General features: G+C 40.7%; 1 protein-coding gene across 1 annotated transcript in view; it reads right to left on the bottom strand.

Annotated features, from left to right (window-relative positions):
* Positions 1-222: 222 nt before the first annotated feature.
* DYNC2H1 (dynein cytoplasmic 2 heavy chain 1) overlaps positions 223-23734 on the bottom strand; it is a 157184-nt gene continuing 133672 nt past the window's right edge. Inside the window, exons 82-90 of the mRNA XM_056114949.1 lie at positions 23247-23455; positions 20811-20915; positions 16812-16928; positions 14683-14892; positions 14317-14406; positions 10201-10310; positions 9460-9541; positions 5732-5848; positions 223-724 (exon numbers count right to left, since the gene is read on the bottom strand). Coding sequence (XP_055970924.1) covers positions 566-724; positions 5732-5848; positions 9460-9541; positions 10201-10310; positions 14317-14406; positions 14683-14892; positions 16812-16928; positions 20811-20915; positions 23247-23455 — 1199 coding nt within the window. The 3' untranslated portion in view covers positions 223-565. The remainder of the gene's footprint in view (positions 725-5731; positions 5849-9459; positions 9542-10200; positions 10311-14316; positions 14407-14682; positions 14893-16811; positions 16929-20810; positions 20916-23246; positions 23456-23734) is intronic.

Below are 23734 nucleotides of genomic sequence, written 5' to 3'. Positions count from 1 at the left end.
TCACCTTTTGGGCGCTGTGGTTTGCAAAAGAGGCAGTGAGTGGCAATCATGTTTGCCACTTTGTTCCTCTTTTTAAAAGAACTCTTTGTCTCCCATTAAGATGCTGTATGCAGCAGACCCAGGTTTGATCCCGAGAGGTGCATGAGCCCCAAACAATGATCTTCCTTACAGGTTTTGATAGCTCATCATCATTCATGGGAAGAAATTCCTTTATGTGCCTGGTTTACCATGTTCTTTGTTTTCAAGAAAATTGACCAGACACATAGCTTTTAAGTATTTGGCTCTAGGTCATTTAAAAATATATTCCCTTTGAAAACTCATTCTTAAATGCCTATAGTCTTCTGCGGTTTTAAACATAGTATTTTTAATTATGATACAAAAACAAAAGTCAAAATATTTATTAAAACTATTTTAATCTCTTGACATAAAATATTACATATCTGGTTCCCTGGCTGAGTGTGTAACATTGCCTTCTGACACTCATGGTCCAGGGCATATGTCTCATTTCCAGCCTAAGGAACCAATACCTGGCTTTTCGTTCAGGCCCTTCTCCATCTCCCAGTTCCTACTGAGCCTTTAGAAACAGCGCAGCTCCAAACTGGATCCACTGGTCTTGGTTGTCACCACAGGGGACTTCAATGTTTGTTACCACACGGTCCCGCTCAGCACTGGTGTAAACGGGCAGTGAGATGCACTCGTCTGGGGAGTAGGGACCGTAGGCATCCTGGCAAAGCCACAAGAAGACAGTCAGTGGCAGGAAATCATGCACACTCAGCACCATGCCAACTCGCGTTCCCCAACCCCAGGACCGCACAACCTCATCTGTAAACAGTTCTACATGAGATAGAGTAACAATTCCTTAATATCACCATGATCCATCAGTTTTAAGTTTTTCTTACAAACTGCAAAATATGTACTTTATCTGAATTAGTTCTGTCTCCTGAGTGTCCTGGCTCTTTGGAGAGAAATAAGGATTTTGTGCATTCTGATGTTTGCTGGCCGTACTCATCTAGTCCCTGGATTCCTGGCACCTCAATCTGGTAGGCAATTCAGATCCTGATTCCGTTTTTGACAAAAATTTGCATAGTTGATACTGTATATTCAAGCAGCCTAAAATGTCTGGGGGTCTCTCTCTGGATATCTGGTTCATGACTATGTACCTAGGTCATTACAATGCAGAATTAGACTTGTCATCTACCACTATCAACTCTCCTTTTACATTCAGCGAGGAATATCTAGAAAGAGAAATTTCCATGGACCAATATTCTTTTATTACTTTGAGGTACAGTTCATACAGAAAAGGCCTGATAAATACTAATGTTTTTATGCATTTTCAAAATAATTTTGTTCCCAAGTATACTCTAAAGAGGGGGGAGTCATTGAGGACAGTTTAATAATTGGTAGATTTAATATATATGCTTATTGATACTCAGACTGTTAGCCTTGGCACAGTGGGTACTCTAAGTTGGCACCTGAGCTGCTGTTGGGTTTATTTATTTATTTACTTATTTTTTACAATCTTATACATTTCCTGTCCTAGAGGTTGAATTAGTTTATAACCCAAGGACCCCTGGTTCCTTTATGAGAACTGCTTCTGTATAATGTTGTTGGGGTTCTGAGTGATCCACTATTCTCCTTCTAGACTTCTTCAGTGACTAAAGCTTAGAAATATGTATTTTAAAAAAGAAAGACGAAGTTCCCATTCAAACTTAAGATGAACTGTTTTACTGGAATTATTCTATTCAAGAATAGGTTATTCATGTTTAGAATTGGAATGTAAATTGAAAGGAAAGTTGTGCTCCCTTTAGAATTGGACAGGGAAGCAACTGGGCCTGAGAGCACCCAGCAGCTCCTCACCAGGCCACAGGACAGAATCCCCACAGCAGCTGGCTGGGAAACAGCTGTGGCATGTATTAGACCTAGGGACAGTTTCTTTCAAAAATAGAACTCAATAGTGTGTGTTTCTGGAGACAAATCTCTCACAGGCCCTGGGGTGCTCATTCAGAGTGACCTACTTTGGGTCAGATGCCTCTAGACATCATTTTCCCCAACCTAAAACGAGAGGGGTTAGAGCTATAGTTATGTCAGGGAGGGCTTGCACGGATGCCTGAGTGCAGAGCCAGAGATAATTTCTGAACACCGCCAAGGTGTGGCCCCCAAACCAAATAATAAGACATGTCTCCTTCTGGCCAGTGATACATCTATTAAAGGGTGCTCAGAGAAAACATTTACTCATGCACCCATTACTTTGCACTGTTGTATACAAGTCTTTACTTCAGGCCCTACTCATAAGCTAGGGGAAAACCAACAACAAAACTACATGTTGTGGATGGTGGTAGACTATAGGCTAGAGCAAAATGAAACCTCCTTCCTCCCAAGGAACTGCAATCTTTCTCAGAGTGGTGGGGGTGAGTCCGCAAGCAGTGCTGAGGCACCCAGGGGCCACGCTTGGCTCTGGGGGCCTGCCAGTCGGCATGTGGGGCTGACAGAGTGCCAGGGTTTGAACTCCGGCCCTTGGAGCTCTCCCCCAGGCCCTAACGCCATGCCTCAGTGGGCATTGTTAGAAATGTGTATTTTTTTTATACTCATCTCTTCTGACTCAACCTGTCTTACCAAGAATTAGAAAAGTACCTTTAAAAACCTAATTACTAACACTTTTAAATCTTAACTTGATTTAAATGTAACAAAATCCATTTTTCCTGAGAAATCTTGGCCCAAAAAGATAAAGACACCATCTGGCCTGAAGTTTTCTAATTAATTCTGTTTGTGTTTGATTCTGAAGTTCTTTTTAAATCCATTCATTAAGAGCATTGTTTGTGCAAATGTGCCTACAATGATAAAACCAGAGTTTGATGTATATACCCCCCAAAACTTTGAAACTTAAGATTTAGTTCAGTAAACAATATAGACATCAAATAATGTAAAGTGTTTTTACAGAGTATAAAAAGCACTTTTTTACACTAAAGCAAACAGACTGCTCGTGTGCAGCTGTACCCCAAGCTGAATCCGTCGTGCTCTGACCCTCACGGCCACCCCACTGCCTAGCGCTTCCTCCTACTCTTCCATTTCTGCTTCACTCACCAAAGCTTGAGATCCCAGAAATTCCTACAACTTTCCTAACTTCTCAGTAATTCCCAAGTTAATACTTTGTGGTCTTTCTTTGTCTGCTGTTCTGAACTCCCGAGCTAAGAGAAGACAGACATGACATCTCTGGTGAATGGAAACGACTAGAATGCATGATGTAACCTCAGGACACCCTCCCATTGTCTACCCCTGCCACCTAACAAAGCTACTGCCTGTAGCTTTGCTGAGCAAAAAAGAAAACAAGAGGAGGATGAATAGCAAGTTGAAGCTCCGTGCTCTGGTCAACACTGCTGAAGGGGCTAAAGGATGAAAAGAGCAAAGTAATGACTGGCTTATGTTCCAGCTTTTCCAACTTTCGAGTTCAACTGACCATCACCAGCTCACACATACACTCCAAAAGGCCCCTTTGTTTTAAAGTGAGGATTCAAATCTCGGTACCCAAACCTCTTAAGTATTGTAAAGGCAAACCACCACAGTGCGTCAGGAAACCCTTCATGTCTCTTTTCACTGAGCAGTCAATGTTAGAACAATGCAGAGGACTTTCCCTTAAGGCACAGACTAGGGACTCTGGCATTCTCACCATCAGTGCAATGCAAAGTTCCATTGTTACTTCTTAACTGGTTAAATACCTTTTTTGCAAGTATTTGAACACTCAGTATACGAGGAAGCATCCAAATGACTCAGTATAGAAGTAATTAGTCTGATGAAATTAAATAGAGATGAACACAGCATGTGACTGTTGAGTTATCAGGAACAGGGGAGGCAGTGATTCCTCCAAGGGGTGAGCCCACAGCAGGCCCAGGTTTGATCCCTGCACCAGCCCGTGCCCCCAGCACCTCTGGGCATGGGCCCCAAAGGAAGCTGGCCCTGCCACATAAGTGAGTGTGGACTTATTCTAACACATGACTTAATTTTAACATGCACATCAACCAGTAGACTTTTTTTTTTTTTTTTTTAGGAAAGGTGTTAAGACAGGGTTGGAGAGAGAGCCCAGCAACTAAGGCAGCTGCCCTGGATTTGATACCTGGCTCTCCATGTGGTTAGTCAGGTCTGACCAAGACAAGGTAGGAAACCAGAGCTTTAATTTACATAAAAGTGGCATAATTCAGTAATACAACAATGCATGTTTTGAAAGACTTGGGTCAAGAATGTCTACTTCTCCTTTACAGTGTGAAAGCAAACTTTGTTAGTATTAAGTCTTTGAGGGAAAAGACAATTCAGTTCTCTGAGTGCAGAGAGCACCCATGGCATTTAGGATGCTGTGAGTGGCATGTGGAGTGACATTTACCCTCGATGAAACTGTGGTGCCTATGGAAGGACAAGGCCTTGGGGTACAGGGCTTCTCTTTGGGACTGGCACATCATTTACCTCTATGTGACAACTATGGTTGACAAAATTATTAACCTACAAGAATCTGACTGTGGGGTACATATTTACATTGCTATTCTCAGATACTGCTTAATTTTTTCATTACTAGTCATATTTTCAGCATAGAGACTTTGCACATGTTAAATTTTTTTTCCAGTACTGGGGACTGAACCCAGAGCCTTACTTCCTGTCCTATCTCTCCAGTCCTGATAAGTTTGTTAACATGTGTCATGACATGAAATGGAAGGACTGCTGAAAGTACTAATGCCTAAGGGGAAACTTCTTTAATAAAAACAAAAATTTCATTCCAGCTTTTGCTTTTGATGACTAAATACTGCAAATAACATCACCTCCTTACATGAACTATTTTTCAATATGAATTATTTTTAGCTTTCTGTTCCATTCCTATTATCTAAAGTGTACTAAGTAAAATTAGATAGAAATAATATACAAAGTGAAATCCTGTTTGTCAGAGGGCCACGTTCTGCGTGTTGTCCTATCCCACTGGCTTGTGACCTGGTAACTGGCCTCCAGTGGCTGTTGGCCTTGGCACTGTCCCCTCCCTGTCAACCAGCTTAGCTCTTTGGGCTCGGTTTACTGCTTTACTTTCTTCTGAGCAAACCTGTTTATACCTGTCCTCCTCCTTTCCTTGGCAAGGTCATTAGAAGGCTTTTCATTGTGTTGGCCATATCATCGCTTTACATAAATAGGATCTATTTGAATTCATCTGTGATAATATGTGACACTGTAACTTTCAACTTACACACCTAAGATGAAAATGTGTGTTATGCCTACTTTTTGGTGGGTCTCTGAGGAATAGCCAGACTGAAGTAAAATATTGTCTCATCTTCTGCCTTCTCTCATATGTCACTGTCACATCAGAAAAATGAAGCTCAGGGGAAGTAGGGGCTTTCACCGGAAGCATGTGTCCTTTAGGACAGAAAGAGGCTCCTGTAGCCACTACACTAAGTTTTTGCATAAATTATATAACGTTTAAATTTTTCAGTGAGGAGAAGGCTGTGGATAAAGGCCAAACTGCCAGTCGTTCTGGGGGACTATGTGGAGGCTTTGAGACACTTCTTGGGCCTCCATGAGATACTAATTTTAACTGCACCCCCCCCCCCCCACCCTCGGGTTGCTTGGAGAGGATATGAAAGGCAAAGCATTTAGACACTGCTGAAAAAAAAACAGGTGTAATGAATGGTCATTCTTATTGTCAACCAAGAATATCTTATTGAAAAGACAAAATATTTGCTTTTTCATCATCATTATTTCTTACCTGGGGAATCCAGCCCATAAAACAAGGGAGAACTAGTGACATGCTGGGGGAATCGTGCTGATTCTCACAGAGCCGATTTCCATCAAAACTGCATCCTTCCAGGATTAAGCCACTGATCTGCCATGGGATAAAAACAAGTATGAAAATGTGCATGAAGTCTGGGATTTCAGGAACCCTGGCACCCATCTCCTTCATGCTCAACTTTTGGGGGGCAGAAGAAGCTCGTAGCAAACACCAGGATCTCTGTGAGAAGGTAGAGAAGGCTTGTATTGGTTCTCACTGTGAACTTCCTTTGCAATGAACTCTCGTTTGTAATAACTTTTCTGAAATACTTTAAGATGTCATAAGTTACATAACCACAGATGCCTTAATGTAAAATAAATGTAAATCTAAAGGAAATCCAAGAAGTTCTGCCTTTATACTTTTTTCTAGGAGGAAGGGGAGACAAGCATGATTAGGAACAAGAACGTGCATTGTTTCCTGCCTGGAAGTCTGACATCACCTGTTAGATACTAGAATAAGCTTCACAGAACTGCTGACATGTCATGCAGAGCTGAACAAACTAGACATCAAATTAATTTGATTTAATTTAAATCTACGGAATCCTGAAACTAAAAATTATTTTCATAATATTCTTGGTTTTATTTTTTTAACACTTAAACAAACTTCTAGTCTTCCCTGACTTTTTCCAGTTTTAATTCAGCATAAAGTTTTTAACCTCCATCCCCCCTTGGGACTGGAGAAATAGCATGGCAGGTAGGGTGTTTGCCTTGCACACGGCCGGCCCGGGTTCGATTCCTCCATCCCTCTTGGGATGGAGCTACCAAGAGTATCCTGCCCGCACAGCAGAGCCTGGCAAGCTCCCTGGTTCATATTGGATATGCCAAAAATAGTACAACAAGTCTCACAATGGAGATGTTACTGGTGCCCACTCAAGCACATTGATGAACAACGGGACGACAGTGCTACGTCCTTGGCAAACTCAGTTTCTTACACTGACTCTTAGGGTCTGTTCCCCCTAGACATTTGTTACTCTCTTATGACATCAATCTATCAGAGACATCATTCTTTACCTGGCCCTCTGACTGCACTGAACAGGACACCCTCTAACACCCATCCATCGTGCAGTGCATTATTTAATCTTCCTTGGAGCTGACGTGTGTGTGTGTGTGTGTGTGTGTACACAAACACACATCAGGGTTTATCACTCATCTGTTTGAGGGCACTTGGGTTAGATGCCAAGAAGTGGAATTGCCAGGTCACATGAAAGCTCAATTCTTAATTTTTTGAGAAATCTCCATTACTGTTCCCCAAAGAGGCTGACCCTGATACCATTCCCATCAATAGTAGATGAGGGGTCACTTGCTATTTCTACTCTTTCGGTGCCCCAAACTTCTGCATATATGCATGTACATATATATGGGTATATGTACATGCATATGTGTAAACTTAAAGATACTAATGTACATAATAGTGCCTTTATGTTTTAAATGTAAATTTCTTCTTAGTTATATAGTTAAGGATATGGAGGAACTAGGCAAAGATGTTTCAAAAGCTGTGGTAAACTAGAATTATGTGATGAGAGTTGGGCCAGGATCTTGGAGTTGTGGCTTTGTAAAATAAAATTTAGAGAATATCTGATAGTTTTAGAATAAGAAACTGCCAAGACATGTGTTTCATTCCAAACAGTTAAAGGTTTTCTGTTTATATGTTTGGGAGCTCAGGAAGATAAACTATCCAAAAAAATACCCCCTGGGCCAATCCAGGAGGATGCCCTGATCCCCAGCTCTCCCAAACTGTCCTCAGGAAACCTGTCTCCACTCTGCTGAGTTCCACGCAGTAGGGTCAGGGACGGTGAGCTAGAGCCAACCCCTTTTTGCTTAAGAAAAGGAAGCCACTGCCTCACCTGGCACGGGTGCTCTACTGCCCTTCACCCTGGGGCACGTCACTTGGAAAGTGCCTGCACATACCATCTGTGAACCAGACAAACCACAGGAGCAAAAGGGGAAGGGAGCATCCAGATTTCACAGGGAAAGAACCTATATGTGAACTTGATTAACATATTTTCCTGGATCAAATTTTGCAGTTGCTATTTAACAAAAATAATCAATAATGGTAGTGAGGATATTTTAAAGGGTCACATTCAAGATCTAAAAATCAATATACATATATGTTCTCCTAGGTAGGTCTAGAGAGTTTAAAATATTGATTGTTTGGGGGAACTACCACTTGACACACTGGTGTAATTCAGTCAGGATGTTAGAAATGAAATGACAGAAATAGTTTGCTTGTTAACTGCAAATAGTGAGATGCTAACAAAGGCCTTTTATCTGCTACTTTTCCTAGAAACTGAAGATAATCCAGGAAACGTGCTCTTATATAAATAAACCAAAGACAGAATTATATTGAATTACTTGCAAATCTTATGTGAAGATACTACCTCTCTAAATTAAAAATTGTAACTAAACACAATAATTAAATTGCTATTTGTAAATATTGTCCTAATAAATCTTTATGGGTGTCAAATGAAAGAATTTTCTTACTAGACCAAAGTAGATAACTTTATATTAAACACTGAATTAAATAATAAAACATAGATTAGCTTTCGGAGAAATTCTTGGTTGTCAGAGAAATTTGCTATAGACCATCAAGGAACTAAACTACATTCATTAATAAAAGATAGCAGAAACTTAGATTACTCCATTAATCATTTACAAAGGGGTCATGGTTATGGAAATATGACACATGCCAACAGAATAAAGCTCATTTCCCTTGCTTTTTCTGAATCTCGGTATTGATGTTAAGTACATGGGCCCTGGATTACATATCCCATCTTCCCTCCCTCTACGTAAGCACAGTCATATCACTAGTAAACTCTTATCTCCTGGAAGCTCAGGTCACAATCAGATGTAAAGGGACAAAAGGGGACCTGTCTTAGCATAAGCAATCTCTATCTCTGGGCTCCAGCATCGATGGCTCGAGGTCTCCTTTGAAACAGAGGGAGAGTCATCCAGGCCAAGGGGGCCTCCTGAATGGGAGGGATGAGCATCCAGGCTCTGGTGTGCTACAGGTCAGGTTAGAGTGGAGGCTAAAGGGGCCTCTGGGGCGTCTCTTCTTGTAGACACCAGATCAACAGGTCACGAGTGCTGATATGTGCCAGCCGAGACACAAAACTGGGAAACAGCACTCTATAAATGGAGCTTACAAAAGGGAAGCACCTGATTTTAAGTTAAAGGGGTTAGTGTTTTTTAAACTAAATAGTGATTTTTTTTTGATAAGACTAAACCTCTGAGCACCACCAGGTGTGGCTCCCAAACACTGTAGTTTCATAGCACTAGCAAAAGGGAAAGAGGCAATTCTATGTAAAAGTAAGGCACTGTTAACAAGAAAGCTAGTTAGACTGACTTCTGTTACAGTAGATGGCTGGATTTTTAACAGTGAGCTAATGTCCTCACAAACTGTTGTGTAAGGACATTTGCTCCATTTAGATACTTGAGTGAAGAGTTGCTTAAACGGATTTTAGGGGCAAGCAACCTAAGAGAACTGAGCCTCATTTGTGAACATGTTTTACCCAGAACATTCTTATATTAAAAACATCCTGTGAGTTTCAGCTGTGTATCATTCAAAATCAACGTTTGTGTCCAGCAGTGCACTGAGGTCAACACTTGCCATCAGTCTCCTTACTATGGCATGTTGTGATACAATTTTCAGGCTCATTAGTCTGATACCTTAATTTGCAGCTTTGCTTCTTGTAGTCGACCTTTCCAAGATGCTACAAACTTAAGGCTGTCCACAGAACAGCCCATTGCCCTGCAAAATTAAAGTACCAAATGTCAGGTATTAAAATGAAAAGTAATACAAGATTTAGTACAACTTAAACTGAGTGTTGGCAGGTTGGAAATTTCATGAGGAATGGATCATCCTCCACTTTGACTATTGGTAGGTGCTCAATTAACTGTTTATCAGCTGCACTATATAAACTGGCAGCCCCAGTGCTGTTAAATGATGTCAACATCTAATATTAACTTTAAAAGAGCCTCATCTGAGCATGTCATAAGAAGGCTAATGGTAACCATAATACTATTCCCAATCAAGAAGCTGAGGCAGCAACACCCACATAATGTTCTGCAAAGAGAAAGCATCTTCATGCAGCTCCATACAATGGCTGCATATGGCCTGTGTGATGAAGAAATGACCTTTTTTTAAATGTTATTTAACTTCCCTCTAAGGTGCTGGACACAATAGATCTAGATGTTAAAGACAAATTTTACAAATTCGATTTCTCTTTTCTCAAGTCTAATAAAATACAGATCCTAATGCAGCTAACTTTTAATTTAAAAAGTATTGCTTTTAAAAGCAAGGGTTAGGAAATCACACAACTATATGGATTGAACAATAAACTGCTGTGCTTGCTTCAGATCACATTCTCTCGATTCTGGAGGAATCAAAATATGCTTCAGTTTCATTACCTCGCAGTCTCTTGGCGGAGGGCATTGAGAAACGTGTCCGGGTGGAAGAGTTCTGACAGGTCCAGGGTTTCAGAGAGAAGGGTCTGTTTCTCAGCTCTCTCGACCCAATTCTAGAGGGGGAGATATGCACAGGTACTTAAAAAAGTCTTTTAAAAAGTCAGTGTTGAATAATCTAGTAAGGATTTATACATAAGTCAAACTGATGCTCTATCCTAATGATGCTTAGGAGAGAAAAAATTTCTACCCGGAGGTCACATAGGTCAGTTCGGGGCGGGGGTGAGTGGGGGAATAAAAACCTAGTAAAAAAGTCATTCAGTCAGATATACTTATCACATGCATCAGAAATATGAAACTAGGAGACATCTTAAAGACCTATATGTAATTACAGATATAAAATCCCGGTGGTGGTGCCCCACGCCTGCCCCTATGATCTTAGCATGAGGCCCGCCTCACTCTGAGGACACTACCTTTCGCTCCTGGTGCTGACCTTTGACTTCTCTGATTCCTTTTCCTGTGTCTTTCCTGTTCCCCTGCCTGAACCGCCCCTTTTCCTTCCCTACTTCTAGCACTGAACACAGTATTTTATCACCTTTAGCATCTAGAGCTCTATCTATATGCTATTATATATAGGAACTGAGAGAACTGATCATCAGGTTAAGTCAACAGCTACATAATTTTTCATGGAATAGGCACATCAAAAATTACATAATATTTTCCTGTTCTGAGGAGTTTTCTAATCTTCTAGGAAGGCTATTTAGTATCTCAAGCAAACAAGTCTGGAGGAAAGAAGTAATTGTCAATTTTTGCAAGGGATTATGTGGTGAAAACAAAATATACCTAATCTTACCTTTAAAAAACAGAACACTGACATTTCAGTATACTAATAAGTGGGTATATCACAGGCAGAGACAGAATAAGGGTCTGATCTCTGGGTTCCCAGCTGGTTACCCGAGCACAATCAGGAATGATCCCTGAGTACAGACAGATGTGGCCCCCAAACCAAACCAAAACAAAAATCTATACAGTGTTTTGTTCAAAACCTGCCATAGTATTTTCTTCAGACAAGTTTGTGGATGGACTGTGGATGACAGTTTTCTTCCAAGACAAAACTACATGATATAAAATTTTCCATACACTAATAAACTATGTTTAAATAAGATATAACAATAGAAAATTTTAAATGGTAAAAATTTTAAATGGTAAAATCAATGTACTGGGCTAAGGAAAACCCTAAAATTGTGAAAATAAGGGCTGTTACAATAACTTGTGACTTGCAAGGAAAAGAAATTGCAAGATTCAACAGGCAAATTTGTTAGTAGACTTTAAATATTCCCTGTGTTTTCTGCCAATGGATCATTGTGTATTGTCGTTTGGGAAGCTGCTATAACAATTGGGATGCAGGAGGTAAAAGCAGAGATGCAGAGAAAGTTCCCAGAATATTTTTGTTACCTTGAAAGGCAATTCTGCTGCTACACTGTCACATTTCTAAAGTCCAGATTCCTCTTCTGTGAGCAGGATAATAGCATGGTCTATGGCATTGCTCAGTAAAAGATAGGTTCCGCAGACCAGAGACTACTTTCTATTTAGGGCTTCAAGGGTGCAGAGAGCTGACCACATAAGTATTTATCCACAGTGGTAAGAAATTAGCATCACAGTATAAAACTTGCCTCTGAAAAATTATTTAATGTGAAAACTATATTAACTGGGTAAGAGTTCAAATATATACCCCAAGTTCATTCTGTGATGGTAAAAATACTGTTTGAGTTTGGCTGTATATTCAATCCTGGAATTTTCAAATATTCTAATACAATATTTATTATCTAACTTCTAAATGCCTCTTGTATAAGAGAACCTCAGTATTGACCAAGTAGATAAATAAAATATAGGACTAAAAAAGGTCCCCAAGGTGCCTCTTCCAAGATTCAGAGAGGAAAATGCAGATGTTAGGTTTTTGCGCCACACTCTGACTACTTCCCAAATTTATTTACATAATTCTTCCTACAGTAGTCTACTGAATACCTACTATGTATAAAGTATTGTGCTAAGAGCTGTAAGAGTTACAAAGCTGGAAAAATGGTTTACTTTTCCAAGAATAAAAGTACAAAAGAACATTCCAAAGTACAATAATACACTCAGGAAAAGAATGAGAATTTAAGTGATTTTTGGTAAGATTACTTTTAGCATCAGGATTCTCTTGCTTTATGCGGTTGGAGGGAGCTGTGGGTCACACCTGGCAGTGCTCAGGGACCCCTGGGTGTGTCAGAGATTTGAACCAGGGTTGGCTTTGTCTTAACCTCTGTACTGTCCTCTGGACCAACAATGGGAGTCTTAGGAGAAAATGATGTTACTTGTGGGGGAAAGAATAAAGTTATGATGCTGGTGGTAGATTTGGCAGGAAAAGAAGGTCTCAGAAATAAACCACTGACCACACAGAACTTGTCCCAGGAAGGAAAAGGGCTGCAGTTTGAAACTGGATGAACCAGGAGGGGCTCTCGAGGGGACATGAGTAAAGACCTGTGAGAGGGAGAGTCCCCTGCCAGCACCTGGGAAAATCAGTGTGAGCAGGATGAGATGCCTCCTGTCAGCTGGCTGAGAGGACAGAACAAGGCAGATCATCTGTGCTCAGCTCCTCAGAGAGGGCGGCAGCTGGGGAGGGCAGGGGCTCAGAGAGATGTTGGCGGAGGCTCTCTAGCAGGCACATTTTATTTATTTATTTTTTAAAATTTTTTAATAGTGAGACATCATGAGGTACAGTTGCAGACTTACACATTTTTGTGCTTGGGTTTCAATTATACAATGATCAAATTCCCATCCCTCCACCAGTGCCCATTTCCCACCACCACGGATCCCAGTATCCCTCCCACCTCTCCCCATCCCCCCCATCCCACCCTGTCTCTGTGGCAGGGCATTCCCCTCTGTTCTCTCTCTCCTTTTGGGTGTTGTGGTTTGCAAAAGAAACATTGAGTGGCAATCATGTTTGGTCTCAGCATGCTTCTCTCATCCTGGGAGGATCCTCCCAACACCTTTATTTGGTGTTCCCCTCTTTATCTGAGCTCCCTTTCCCCCTAGTATGTGTGGTTGGCCTCCAAGTCATGGAGTAAAATTCCTGGTACTAATCTCGGCCATTCTTAGGTGTTAGTTTCCTATTTTGTTACTTTATGTTTCCGGGGCGTTCGCCTTACAAGTGGCCAACATGGCCGACCCGAGTTCGATTCCTCCGCCCCTCTTGGAGAGCCTGGCAAGCTACCGAGAGTATTCGATATGCCAGACACAGTAACAACAAAGTCTCCAGTGGAGACGTTACTGGGCCCGCTCGAGCAAATCGACGATCAACGGGAGGGCCTTTATCTTTCTTATCTTATCTTATGTTTCCCAGATGAATGCGATCTTTCTATGTCTATCCCTTTCTTTCTGACTCATTTCGCTTAATATGATACTTTCCATGTAGTACCACTTGTATGTAAATTTCATGACTTCATCTTTTCTAACAGCTACATAGTATTCCATTGTGTAGATGTACCAAAGTTTCTTTACATCTGTTCTCCGGCACTCAGGTTTTTTCCAGATTCTGGCTATTGTAAAGAGTGCTGCAATAAACAGACAATTGCAGATGTCACTTCGACTATACTTTTTTGCCTCTCTGGGATATATTCCCAGGAGTGGTATTGCTGGATCAAATGGGAGCTCAGTTTCTAATTTTTTGAGAGTCATCCATACTGTTTTCCAAAAGGGCTGAACCAGTCGGCATTCCCACCAACAGTGAAGGAGTGTCCCTTTCTCACCACATCCGCGCCAGCACTGGTTGCTTTTGTTCTTGTGGATATGGGCCAGTCTCTGTGGTGTGAAGTGATATCTCATTGTGGTTTTGATCTCTAGCAGGCACATTTTATTACCCGAAATTCCTCTGTCAGTGAAAGGCAAAGTGCATGCTAGGGGCCAGGGAGGCAGCCTGGAACAGATACCAGTGGCACCAGGCTTGCAGAGAGCACTGGCCCTGGCCTGCTCGGCAGCTTCTGGATGAGAAGTGAACATCAGGAGGATCACAGCGGCAGTGAGTAGCCCCCCTTGGGTCTGCACCCCTATTTCCAGCTGCACAGAATGATGGTGGGGCCTCACCTGTATGGCCAGTGTCCGGGCCACCAGGCCTCGGAGGTACTGCAAGGGATCCTCGGGGCCTTCCCACTTGCTCTGCCAGGTGAGAGGACACTGTGATTGAAAGAGGATCCCAGTTAGCCAAGGCACACAATATCATGCAGGTGCACACACAGTGCTTCCCTCCCCGGTGTACACAGGTACAGCTGAGTCACAACTAGAGGCACTAGAGGCTATGTTACTGGGCCCGCTCGAGCTCAGTTATATTAGTCAGTTACAACTTTCGTGTGAGTTTTTGGTCACTGCTAGTTGTGAAACTCCTGACACTCTACAGTATGGGAACATCACTCCTACTAGGGTTAGGGAAACACAGATCTGGAACCAGCTCACCTTTTGGTTTAGTAACGCACTTGCTAGTTTCTGCACTTCTGAACTCAGCAAGGTAGTTCCCCTGATGACTTTGCTGAGGGCAGCAAGGGACTGATGGACACTCTGCACCAGGCGGATTGCGTTAAACTGCTCAAGAGTGATGAACGACAATATCGGAGACCCTTGTCGATCATTAGGAGGAGACACTTTCTGATGAATCAGGTTTGAATTCTACACAAATAATATGTCATGTTAGAGTTGCTGAAAAGGAACATTGCTGAAGTAATTCGAGCCATTTATTCCCTCCTGTTTCAAATAATCTTATAAAAGGCCAAACGTCACAAATCTGTCAATACACAGGAGGTGATTCTGGACTCCCTGGCATTTACAGCGGCACAAGGACAGAAACCCAGACTAGAGAACCATGTGAGACACAGTGCCAAATAGTGTGGACAGAGCAGGAAAAGAGGCATAGTCACTTGCCTCATCTGGCTTTCGATTAAATGTCCATGTGTTTGATTTTAATCTGAACATTAGTCATGGAATATTAGAAAGCAAAGCTCAAGATGATCTTGTACTCTAGAGCGGTGAGAACCTGGAGGTGAGAGGAGGGTCCCTGTGCAGCAGTGTTTAGAGGCCACTTCCACCAGTGTGGCAGGGATCACTTGTTCGAGGGATCAAACCCAGGTCTCCCACATGCAATGTGCATACTCGAGCCTTTGGACCATCTCTCTGGCCCAAGTCCAGTGAATATTTTTATCTTACAGGTTCCATATATCAGAGCCTCTGTCACAGAAATAAATGCAAAGGCTTATTAAATTATTTAGAATTAAATAACAGTCTTAGTGAATGTCATCAAGGAATTAAAGAAGATTATATATTATTCCCAAGTTTTCTAAATATTGAAAAGGAAGAAAACCTTCCAAAGATATTTTAGGAAGTAACATTATCCCTACACACACATACACAAACACACACACATACTGTGCTACAGGTAGATGCAAAAATCCTCAACAAAATACTTGCAAACTGAATATATAAAATAACGAGAAAAAAATATAAAATACATAAAATAATAAATAACTATGCAGAGTGGAGGTAGTGGAGCATGCATCATGGTATAGTAAAATCTGATTCAGAGATGCAAGACAGACTCAACATAAGCTACATCAAAAAAAAAAAAAGGACCCAAATAATAGCGTTCATTTCCCTACTTTGTACTTTAAAGCCATAGTAATGAGAGGAGGGTACTGTACTAAGGACAGACTCTCTGATGGAACAGAATTGAGAGCCCAGAGACAAACCCTCGAGAATCTGGTGACTTAATCAGACAAAGATGCATGGAGAATAAAGTGGAGCAGAGAAAGCTCTTCAACAAATGGTTCTGAGAAAGCCGGTCAGTCAAACGTGAAACAAATGAGCTCAGACCTTTTGTTTTCACACCATGAAACACACTCAAACATGGATTAAAAATCTCCATACAAGACCTGAATCCATAAAATATATTGAGGAAAACAGGCAGAACTGTTCATGACATTGAATCCAGGGTCATCTTCAGTGATTCAATGCCACTGGCCAAGCAAATGGAAGCAAAAGCAAACAAATGGAATAAAAAATTAGGAAGCCCAATGGTGGTGGGATTTGGATTTGGAATATTGAATGTAATAAATTGTCATAAGCTCCTTAAAAAAACAAATTAAGAAGCTACCGTACCACAAAAGAAACCAGGACAGGAATGAAAAGACACCCCATGGACTAGGAAAAATACTTCCACCACTCTTCTGACAAAAAGTCAATGTCTAAGACATAGAAAGCCTTTGGAAAAATAGAAAAAAAAAAACCTCTACCCAGTCAACCCCATAAGAGTGGAGACAAGAGATGAACAGAAGCTTCCTCAAATAAAACATACTGATGATCAAGAAGTGTCTGAAAAATGTTTTGTCACTTATCAGAGAAATGTAACTCAAACAACGGTGAGATTATCACCTCACACAGTGGCACACGTCACACAGAACAGAAACAACCAGTGTAGGCAGGGATGTGGGGAAAGGGAGCCCCATCCAATGTGGGCAGGAATAACGCCTGCGAAAATGGCGCCTTGCTGTTGGAGATTTCTCACCACACTGGGAATTGAGTATTTCACTGCTCACCTGGTTTAGTTTCTTCCAGAGATTGAGGACAGGAGAAAGTTCATTAGACCAGATTTCTCGATCAAATTTGCAACCAGCTGTTACAGATCTGCCCAAGATCTTCAACTTTGAAATAACCTGAATGAAAAAAGTAACAAATAGTAATAAATGAAAATGACTTTCAGTCTGAAAATAGCATATGCATAAAGGTTTCATATTTTTTAATAAAATAGACCAAATATAAGTAGATTTAAATTCTGTTGTCTCTGGTCATCTGGCTTGACATATCAGATTAATTTAAGCAAACTAAAGAACTTGAAATTGAGAAACACCATGATACATTACAGTAGTAGATTTTTGTATCTTATTTGAAAAGCTATTTCTTTAGATCAAAAATTTATTTATCAGGCTGGAGCAGGAAGGGCATTTGCCTTGCATGCGGCCAATCCGGGTTTGATCCCCAGCATCCCATATGGTCCCCTGAGCATCACCAGGGGTAATTCCTGAGTGCAAAGCCAGGAGTAACCCCTGTATTTCACCAGGTGTGACCCAAAAAGCCAAAAAAAGGAAGAGTTTATCAATAATATCTTATAGCCCCTATTTTCTCATTTCTACAATCCAAAGTATTTTACATTTTTACTAGCTTGAATTTCAAAATGCTGACAAATTTAAAAGTTTTTTTGAAAAGATTCAATTATAGAAAGATTAAATAGTGTATGAAATGTAAAATATCAAGTTATTTGTTGATAAAAAATTTCAAGACTATAAGGTCCTATGTTCATTTGAAGTTGTCATCTTCATGTTTCTTCTACTTCAGCTTCAAATGAGTTAAATGAGACAGACTAAATGATTATTCCTCCAATTAGGGATTTAACTTTTGCAATTTTCTTGTTAACCACTTCTTTTTCATTATTCTCATCAAAATCAATTCTTTTCATATTTTCTTAAATAAAATAGTATTAATAACTTTCACTTCAACATTAATTTTTAATCACTTGCTAAGAATGATCCAGAAATTATACTAAATTTCAGATTACAGGCACTGAGGTAGTCATTGATCTTCATAAATATTTTATTTGAAATGTATTTTATAATGTATAATTATATCACAATATATGACATTTAATATATTAAAATTGGTTATTTCAGTGCTAGCAGGATAATCCAGTTATGTTATTCCTAAGTAGGAATTATAATTATTAACATTTGCAGCATGTTGCTTACTTTTCTGTTAAACTTCTGAAAGGTATAAGTTGTTTCGTAAAAGCTTGGGGTAATGATTTGTTTAGTTCTTGTGTCAGTAAAGTTTGCAACCAAATAAGGGCCATCAATCTTTTGAAAGGAATGTACTACTTCATTGCTAAGCATCCACAATCATACCGTTAAACTCAAGTTACTTCTGGAGCTATTGATTGATTTACTCATCTTGAAAATATTGGGTGATTCAGTGTTTCATTTTCTTTGTTTTTCTGATAGATTATTTTCATTTGCTCCATCTGAACCTTGCAACAGCACCTAATTTATCAGTTTTGCCAGACACAAGACATCACTAGCTGGTAGTCAGAAGAGGGGCTATTTTATTTAACTCCAGTAACGTTTGCTATCATTTACTGTGTTTGAAATTTGTAAAAAATGACAGAAAATTAATAAGAATGCAAAAAAGTTGTCTGAAGGAAAAAAAGATTCAATTATTTGTATACATGATGTTAAAATTATTTTAAGAATGAAATGTTGGGGCTGGAGAAGGGCACATAGCAGGTAAGGCATCTGCATTGCATACAGCACCCTGGGTTTGATCCTCAGTACCCGAGATGAGCCCCACCAAGTGATTCATGAGTACAGAGCCAGAAATCAGCCTTGAGCCCTGCTGAGTGTGGGTGGTGCCCCACTCTCCCCTCAAAAAAAAAATAAATAAGCAGAAAAAAAACAATAAAGTGTTCAGAGTACGGGGCTAAGGTACTTGCCTGGCCCATGACCAACACCAATTCTAGCCCCACTGTACAGGACGCCCTGCCCCAGTCCCTCAGGACTGATCTCTGAGCACATCTCACTGTGGCTCAAAAACTAAAAAAGAAAAAGGAATAAGATGTTCAGCAGTCCCAAAGAAGGGTGTTATTCAGTCCTAAAAAGCACCCAGGTGAAGCTGGCCCCTGTCTTGCAAGTTTCTCCATCAGTTTTCCATCCATAGTTTTTAACTTTGAGCCAGGTCTGGCCCCAAACATAAAACAAAGAATTGTATCAGACTGTTTTTAGAGGCTACATTAATTTACTATTTACCTATGTCACTGGGTTATTTGTTGGGCACTGGTAACCACATGCTTTAATTTTGTTGTTAAACTGTAACGATGGGGCTGGAGAATCAGTACAGAGGTTATGTCATTTGCCTTATATGTAGCCAGTGCCAGACTGAAACCCAGAAACACATGTAGGGCTCTGCATACCAGGAGGAGTGAGCCCTGAGCACATCTGGGTGTGGCCCCAAAACAAAAACAAAAAAAGTAGTAATGATTTTTCTATTGACCAAGATTAGTGCATGAATGGTCACTAAGTCTAGCAGCTTCCACTGGTGATTAAAGAAGGCACACATTTTTTGTAAATTTAACTTTTTCAAGTAAGAAAGCTTAAGCTATTATTTTCTTCCAGATCTACTATTTTTAAATAGGAGATCATTTTCGGATCATATTTATTTAAACTGCAACTCTGCCAGCAGCAGGGGAGGTAATCAATATGCACTTGTACAGTGTTGCACTTCTGACTTGTATTCTAGGCAAATCTGTTTTAAGACTTGCATAGTTTTAATTCTAAGACCATTTAAGACAAAAGAAAGCAGAATGAATGATATTATCAATCTACTTCGTTGTATTGTATATCAATATACTTAGTTGTATTGTATGTAAAGTGATTATATTACTTTTTACAAAGTATGTTTACAAAGAAATGCAAAGTTCTCTAAGATAAATATATTTTACTGTTATAGATTATAATTTACTAATAAATTTGAAATGCCTTGGTAAAGGCATTGAAAAAAAGCTCTTCATAAAAATATGAAGATTTTGACAAAATCTGAAAATTTCTTCCTAACCATACAAAACTGATTCAGGCCATTTCTCTTTTTGGGGGGAGAGAGGATGGTGGAGGGGTTATAACCAGCAGTGCTCAGGGCTGGCTCCTGGCTTTGTGTTCAGGGGTCACTGCTGGCAGGGCTTGGGGGATCACATGAGGTGCCAGGGATGGAACCCAGTTTGGCTGCATGCAAGGCAAACGCCCTCCCTGCTGGACTCTCGTTATTCCAGTCCAGGAGAGAATTCTGTTCTTAAGTTTATACCCTATAGCAACTCTCGCACAGACAAACCAGGAAATAAGAACATGAATATTCATAGTGTCACTGTCTATAATATCCCCAAAGTAAATAAACCGTGTTATGTTTATGTAATAAATACTATACGGTGGTAATGAATGAAGTCCTAGAATACTCCAAGCATCACATTTACAAGGTACAAAAATAAGCCGCATATTATATTTAGAAATAAAGGCGGGTGAAGGGGGACAGGGAGCTGGCTCAAAGGCTGGATTCAGTCCCCTGCATGGCTCTAAGCACTGCCAGGAATACCCCTGAGCACAGAAGTGGGAGTATTATCTGGGAAAAAAGTAAAGTTTAAACAAAAACCTATAGGTTCTGCAATAGCACTATCTTCCCATTATACATCAATTTGCTCGAGCGGGCACCAGTACTGTCTCACAACAAATTGTGAGACTTGTTGTTACTGTTTTTGGCATATCGAATACATCACGGGGAGCTTGCCAGGCTTTGCTGTGTGGGTGAGATACTCTTGGTAGCTTGCCAGGCTCTCCTAGAGGGGTGGAGGAATCAAACCCGGGTCAGCCACGTACAAGGCAAACGCCCTACCCACTGTGCTATCGCTCTAGCCCATAGGTTCTGCAGTAGTTAAAAAAAAAAATACATGTGTTTCTTTCAGCCTTGGGAGCAATATTCTTTGGGTGGGTTTCTGCTGGCTTCACCTGTGAGCTGACCATACACTGAGAGGAGCGGGCGATGTTGGCTGGCAGGCCAAAGAAGCTGGGCTTGTCATCCTCTGGAAGCGTCTCGATGGCGGCACGGTAGTCCTGCGTGGGCAAGGAGGGCAGTTTCTTGGTAAACAAGAAAATCACTCAAACCAGAAAGGAAGGGGGTGTGAGGATATGGTGAACTGCTTGTGACTCATACTTTATAGTTTCTAGATCAATCTTTCAGTCTTATGAAAATTATTCTGTTATTACTATTGTTAAGAAAGTGATTTGATATCTCTCTGCATGTACATATATATGTCACGGTCACGGTCCTCCCGATGTTCATTGATTTGCTCGAGCGGGCCCAGTAACGTCTCCATCGTGAGACTTCTTGTTACTGTGTTTGGCATATCGAATACGTCACGGGGAGCTTGCCAGGCTCTGCCGTGCGGGCGAGATACTCTCAGTAGCTTGCCGGGCTCTCTGAGAGGGGCGGAGGAATCGAACTCGGGTTGGCCATGTTGGCTGCGTGCAAGACAAACACCCTACTGCTGTGCTATCACTCCAGCCCACATATATATGTACAGATATCAAATAGATGTGTAAACACACATAGAGATAAATATGACATTTTTTGAGGTGCCAGAAATCAGACCCAAGGCCTCCCCGCCTATGCGCCACATCCCTAGCTTTGACCCAACTCTCCACAATCAAAGGGACCCTGGCTTGAGAGCTGCTGTCCTTACCATACAAAAGTGTTCTTGCAGGGAAGTCCACTGATAATTTTCCCTATAACCTATCAAAACCCAATCGTGACAGGAGTCCTGATTTTATCGGGACAGACAGATATTCCTTCATAAAAAGTTGACAGAACCAGTACAACCCTGTAACACATTGGCATTCAGGCACCGCTTTGTCAGCAAGGAATTCAAGCACGAGTCTTCAGTTTGTGGTGAGAGGTAGCAAACTTACTGGTAATCTCTGGCTTCAGCCCCCTACTTAAAGCAAGTACTGCAAAAGCATGTCATATCTGAGCAGTATCCCATTTCAAGAGTCCAGACAAGAAAGTGAGTACAGGGAGAGAGGAGATCTTCATTTTGGTGGGGGAATGGGAATAATCAGACTTAACATTCTCAGGAGAGACACATGACTGAGGCAGGTGCTGCCCATATTTCTAAACTGCACACACATTGCTCCTGCCCTCACCCACCATCCTGTCACACTGCCCCAAACTGTTTCCTCCAAACTTATAGATATGTTAACTTGGGAAAGGCATGCTATTCTTTGAAAATATCCAACTTTAATAGTCCAACACTTATAAACTTCCTGAAAATGTTCAATCACAATATATGTGTACAAATATATGTATGCATGTATATGACTTTGTCTGACTATATATGCATTAGATGGAGGCGCGCACACACACACACACACACACACACACAAACACACAAAACATTTAGCTCCCTTATCCAATTCGGAAGCTAAACTCTGATTCTCATAAATTTATAAATCACTCTATTCTTTTTTTTTCTTGGGCTATACCAAGGAGTGCTCAGGGGTCATTCATGGTAGTAATGGGGAACCTAGTGGTCCTAAGGATTAAAACTGAAGTATCTGCTGTCCTGTCCTGTGGACTATCTGCCCAGTCGGACCCTTGGTTTGCTTCTCAGTGGCTGTGAGACATCCCCATCTCTAGACTGGACATGTCTTCTGCAGCACAGTGCACATGGAACTAACTTATCCTCACCAGAAGGCAGAGCATGTGCTTCATTGTACGCGAAGCACAAAACCTGACAATACTCATCTGTTAGAGATGGGTCACGGTATCCTTTGGGGAGCTGGAGAAGAACACAGGTGGGAAGAGGATTTGTGGGGTGCTGGGATAATGTGGACATGTCAGCCCCACTGCAGGTGTGTGCCTGGTTCACTGTGCAAACATTCACTGCAGCCTTTTCTATATAAAAGTATTAAAGTTAAACTTTAAAAAAATGACATCTCAGGATAAGTGATCCGAAATAAATATATACTAAGTTGGTCTGCCCTCTATCTGCTCACTCCTTGACACTAAACGTCACCACTTAGGAAGAAAATTCCCTCGATACACCACAAAACCCCCAGGGGCCAGATAGGGCCATTTCTCAGTGATGGAGTCTATGGGTGAGAGTGAAGAATAGAACAGGGTGGAGAGACAGTTACCTGTGTGCTATGTCCTATCATCCTACCTGCACACAATACCCTGGTACAATAAACAATACCCTACACTTCCCAAAAGTGTAGAAGACACCTAACTACAGTTTATAGACTCTGGCCAAGAGGAGGCGGAACATATAATAATTCATTTTTGTGAATATTACTCATACACATGGAAAGAAATAGCCTGTTTTTCAACATAAATGGCCCAAATATGTACTGGGTAATAGATTGAAAGGAGGTACTTTGACTTACCAAAATGCTGCAGGATTTTGGTAGCGATATGGAATAGTGGAAAACACTTTTTTTGTTCTTTTGGTTTAATACATCAATCACTGAAGAATTGAAAAACTGTTTAAGGTATGACTGAAGTACCCTAAGGTCAAAATAATTATCTATACGTCCTCCATAAATAGCATTTTCAAGCAGACCATGTAGAAATTCCCACTGAACATCTTTGGAACCTGTAACCAAATTTAAAAATAGAATAAATATCAACAAAATTCCTGGTTTCAGATAATAAAGGATATAAAATATACATGCAATTAATGCATTTAGGAGTTCCTTTACTCATTAACATTCATATTAATATAATTGTACAATGGTTAATATTGAGATGATATTTAATCACAACATATCTTTTCTGATAAAACATTTCAATATATATTTCACATATACATAGTACTGCACTGAGCCTCACAAACACAAACACAGCAACACTCATACCACCCCATTGTATAGCT

The sequence above is a fragment of the Sorex fumeus genome, unplaced genomic scaffold, assembly GCF_029834395.1.
Source record: "Sorex fumeus unplaced genomic scaffold, SorFum_2.1 ptg000028l, whole genome shotgun sequence".
In the NCBI taxonomy this organism is placed as follows: domain Eukaryota; kingdom Metazoa; phylum Chordata; class Mammalia; order Eulipotyphla; family Soricidae; genus Sorex; species Sorex fumeus.
Note: the sequence above shows the minus strand (reverse complement) of the source record. Positions and strands in the feature narration are given on the sequence as shown.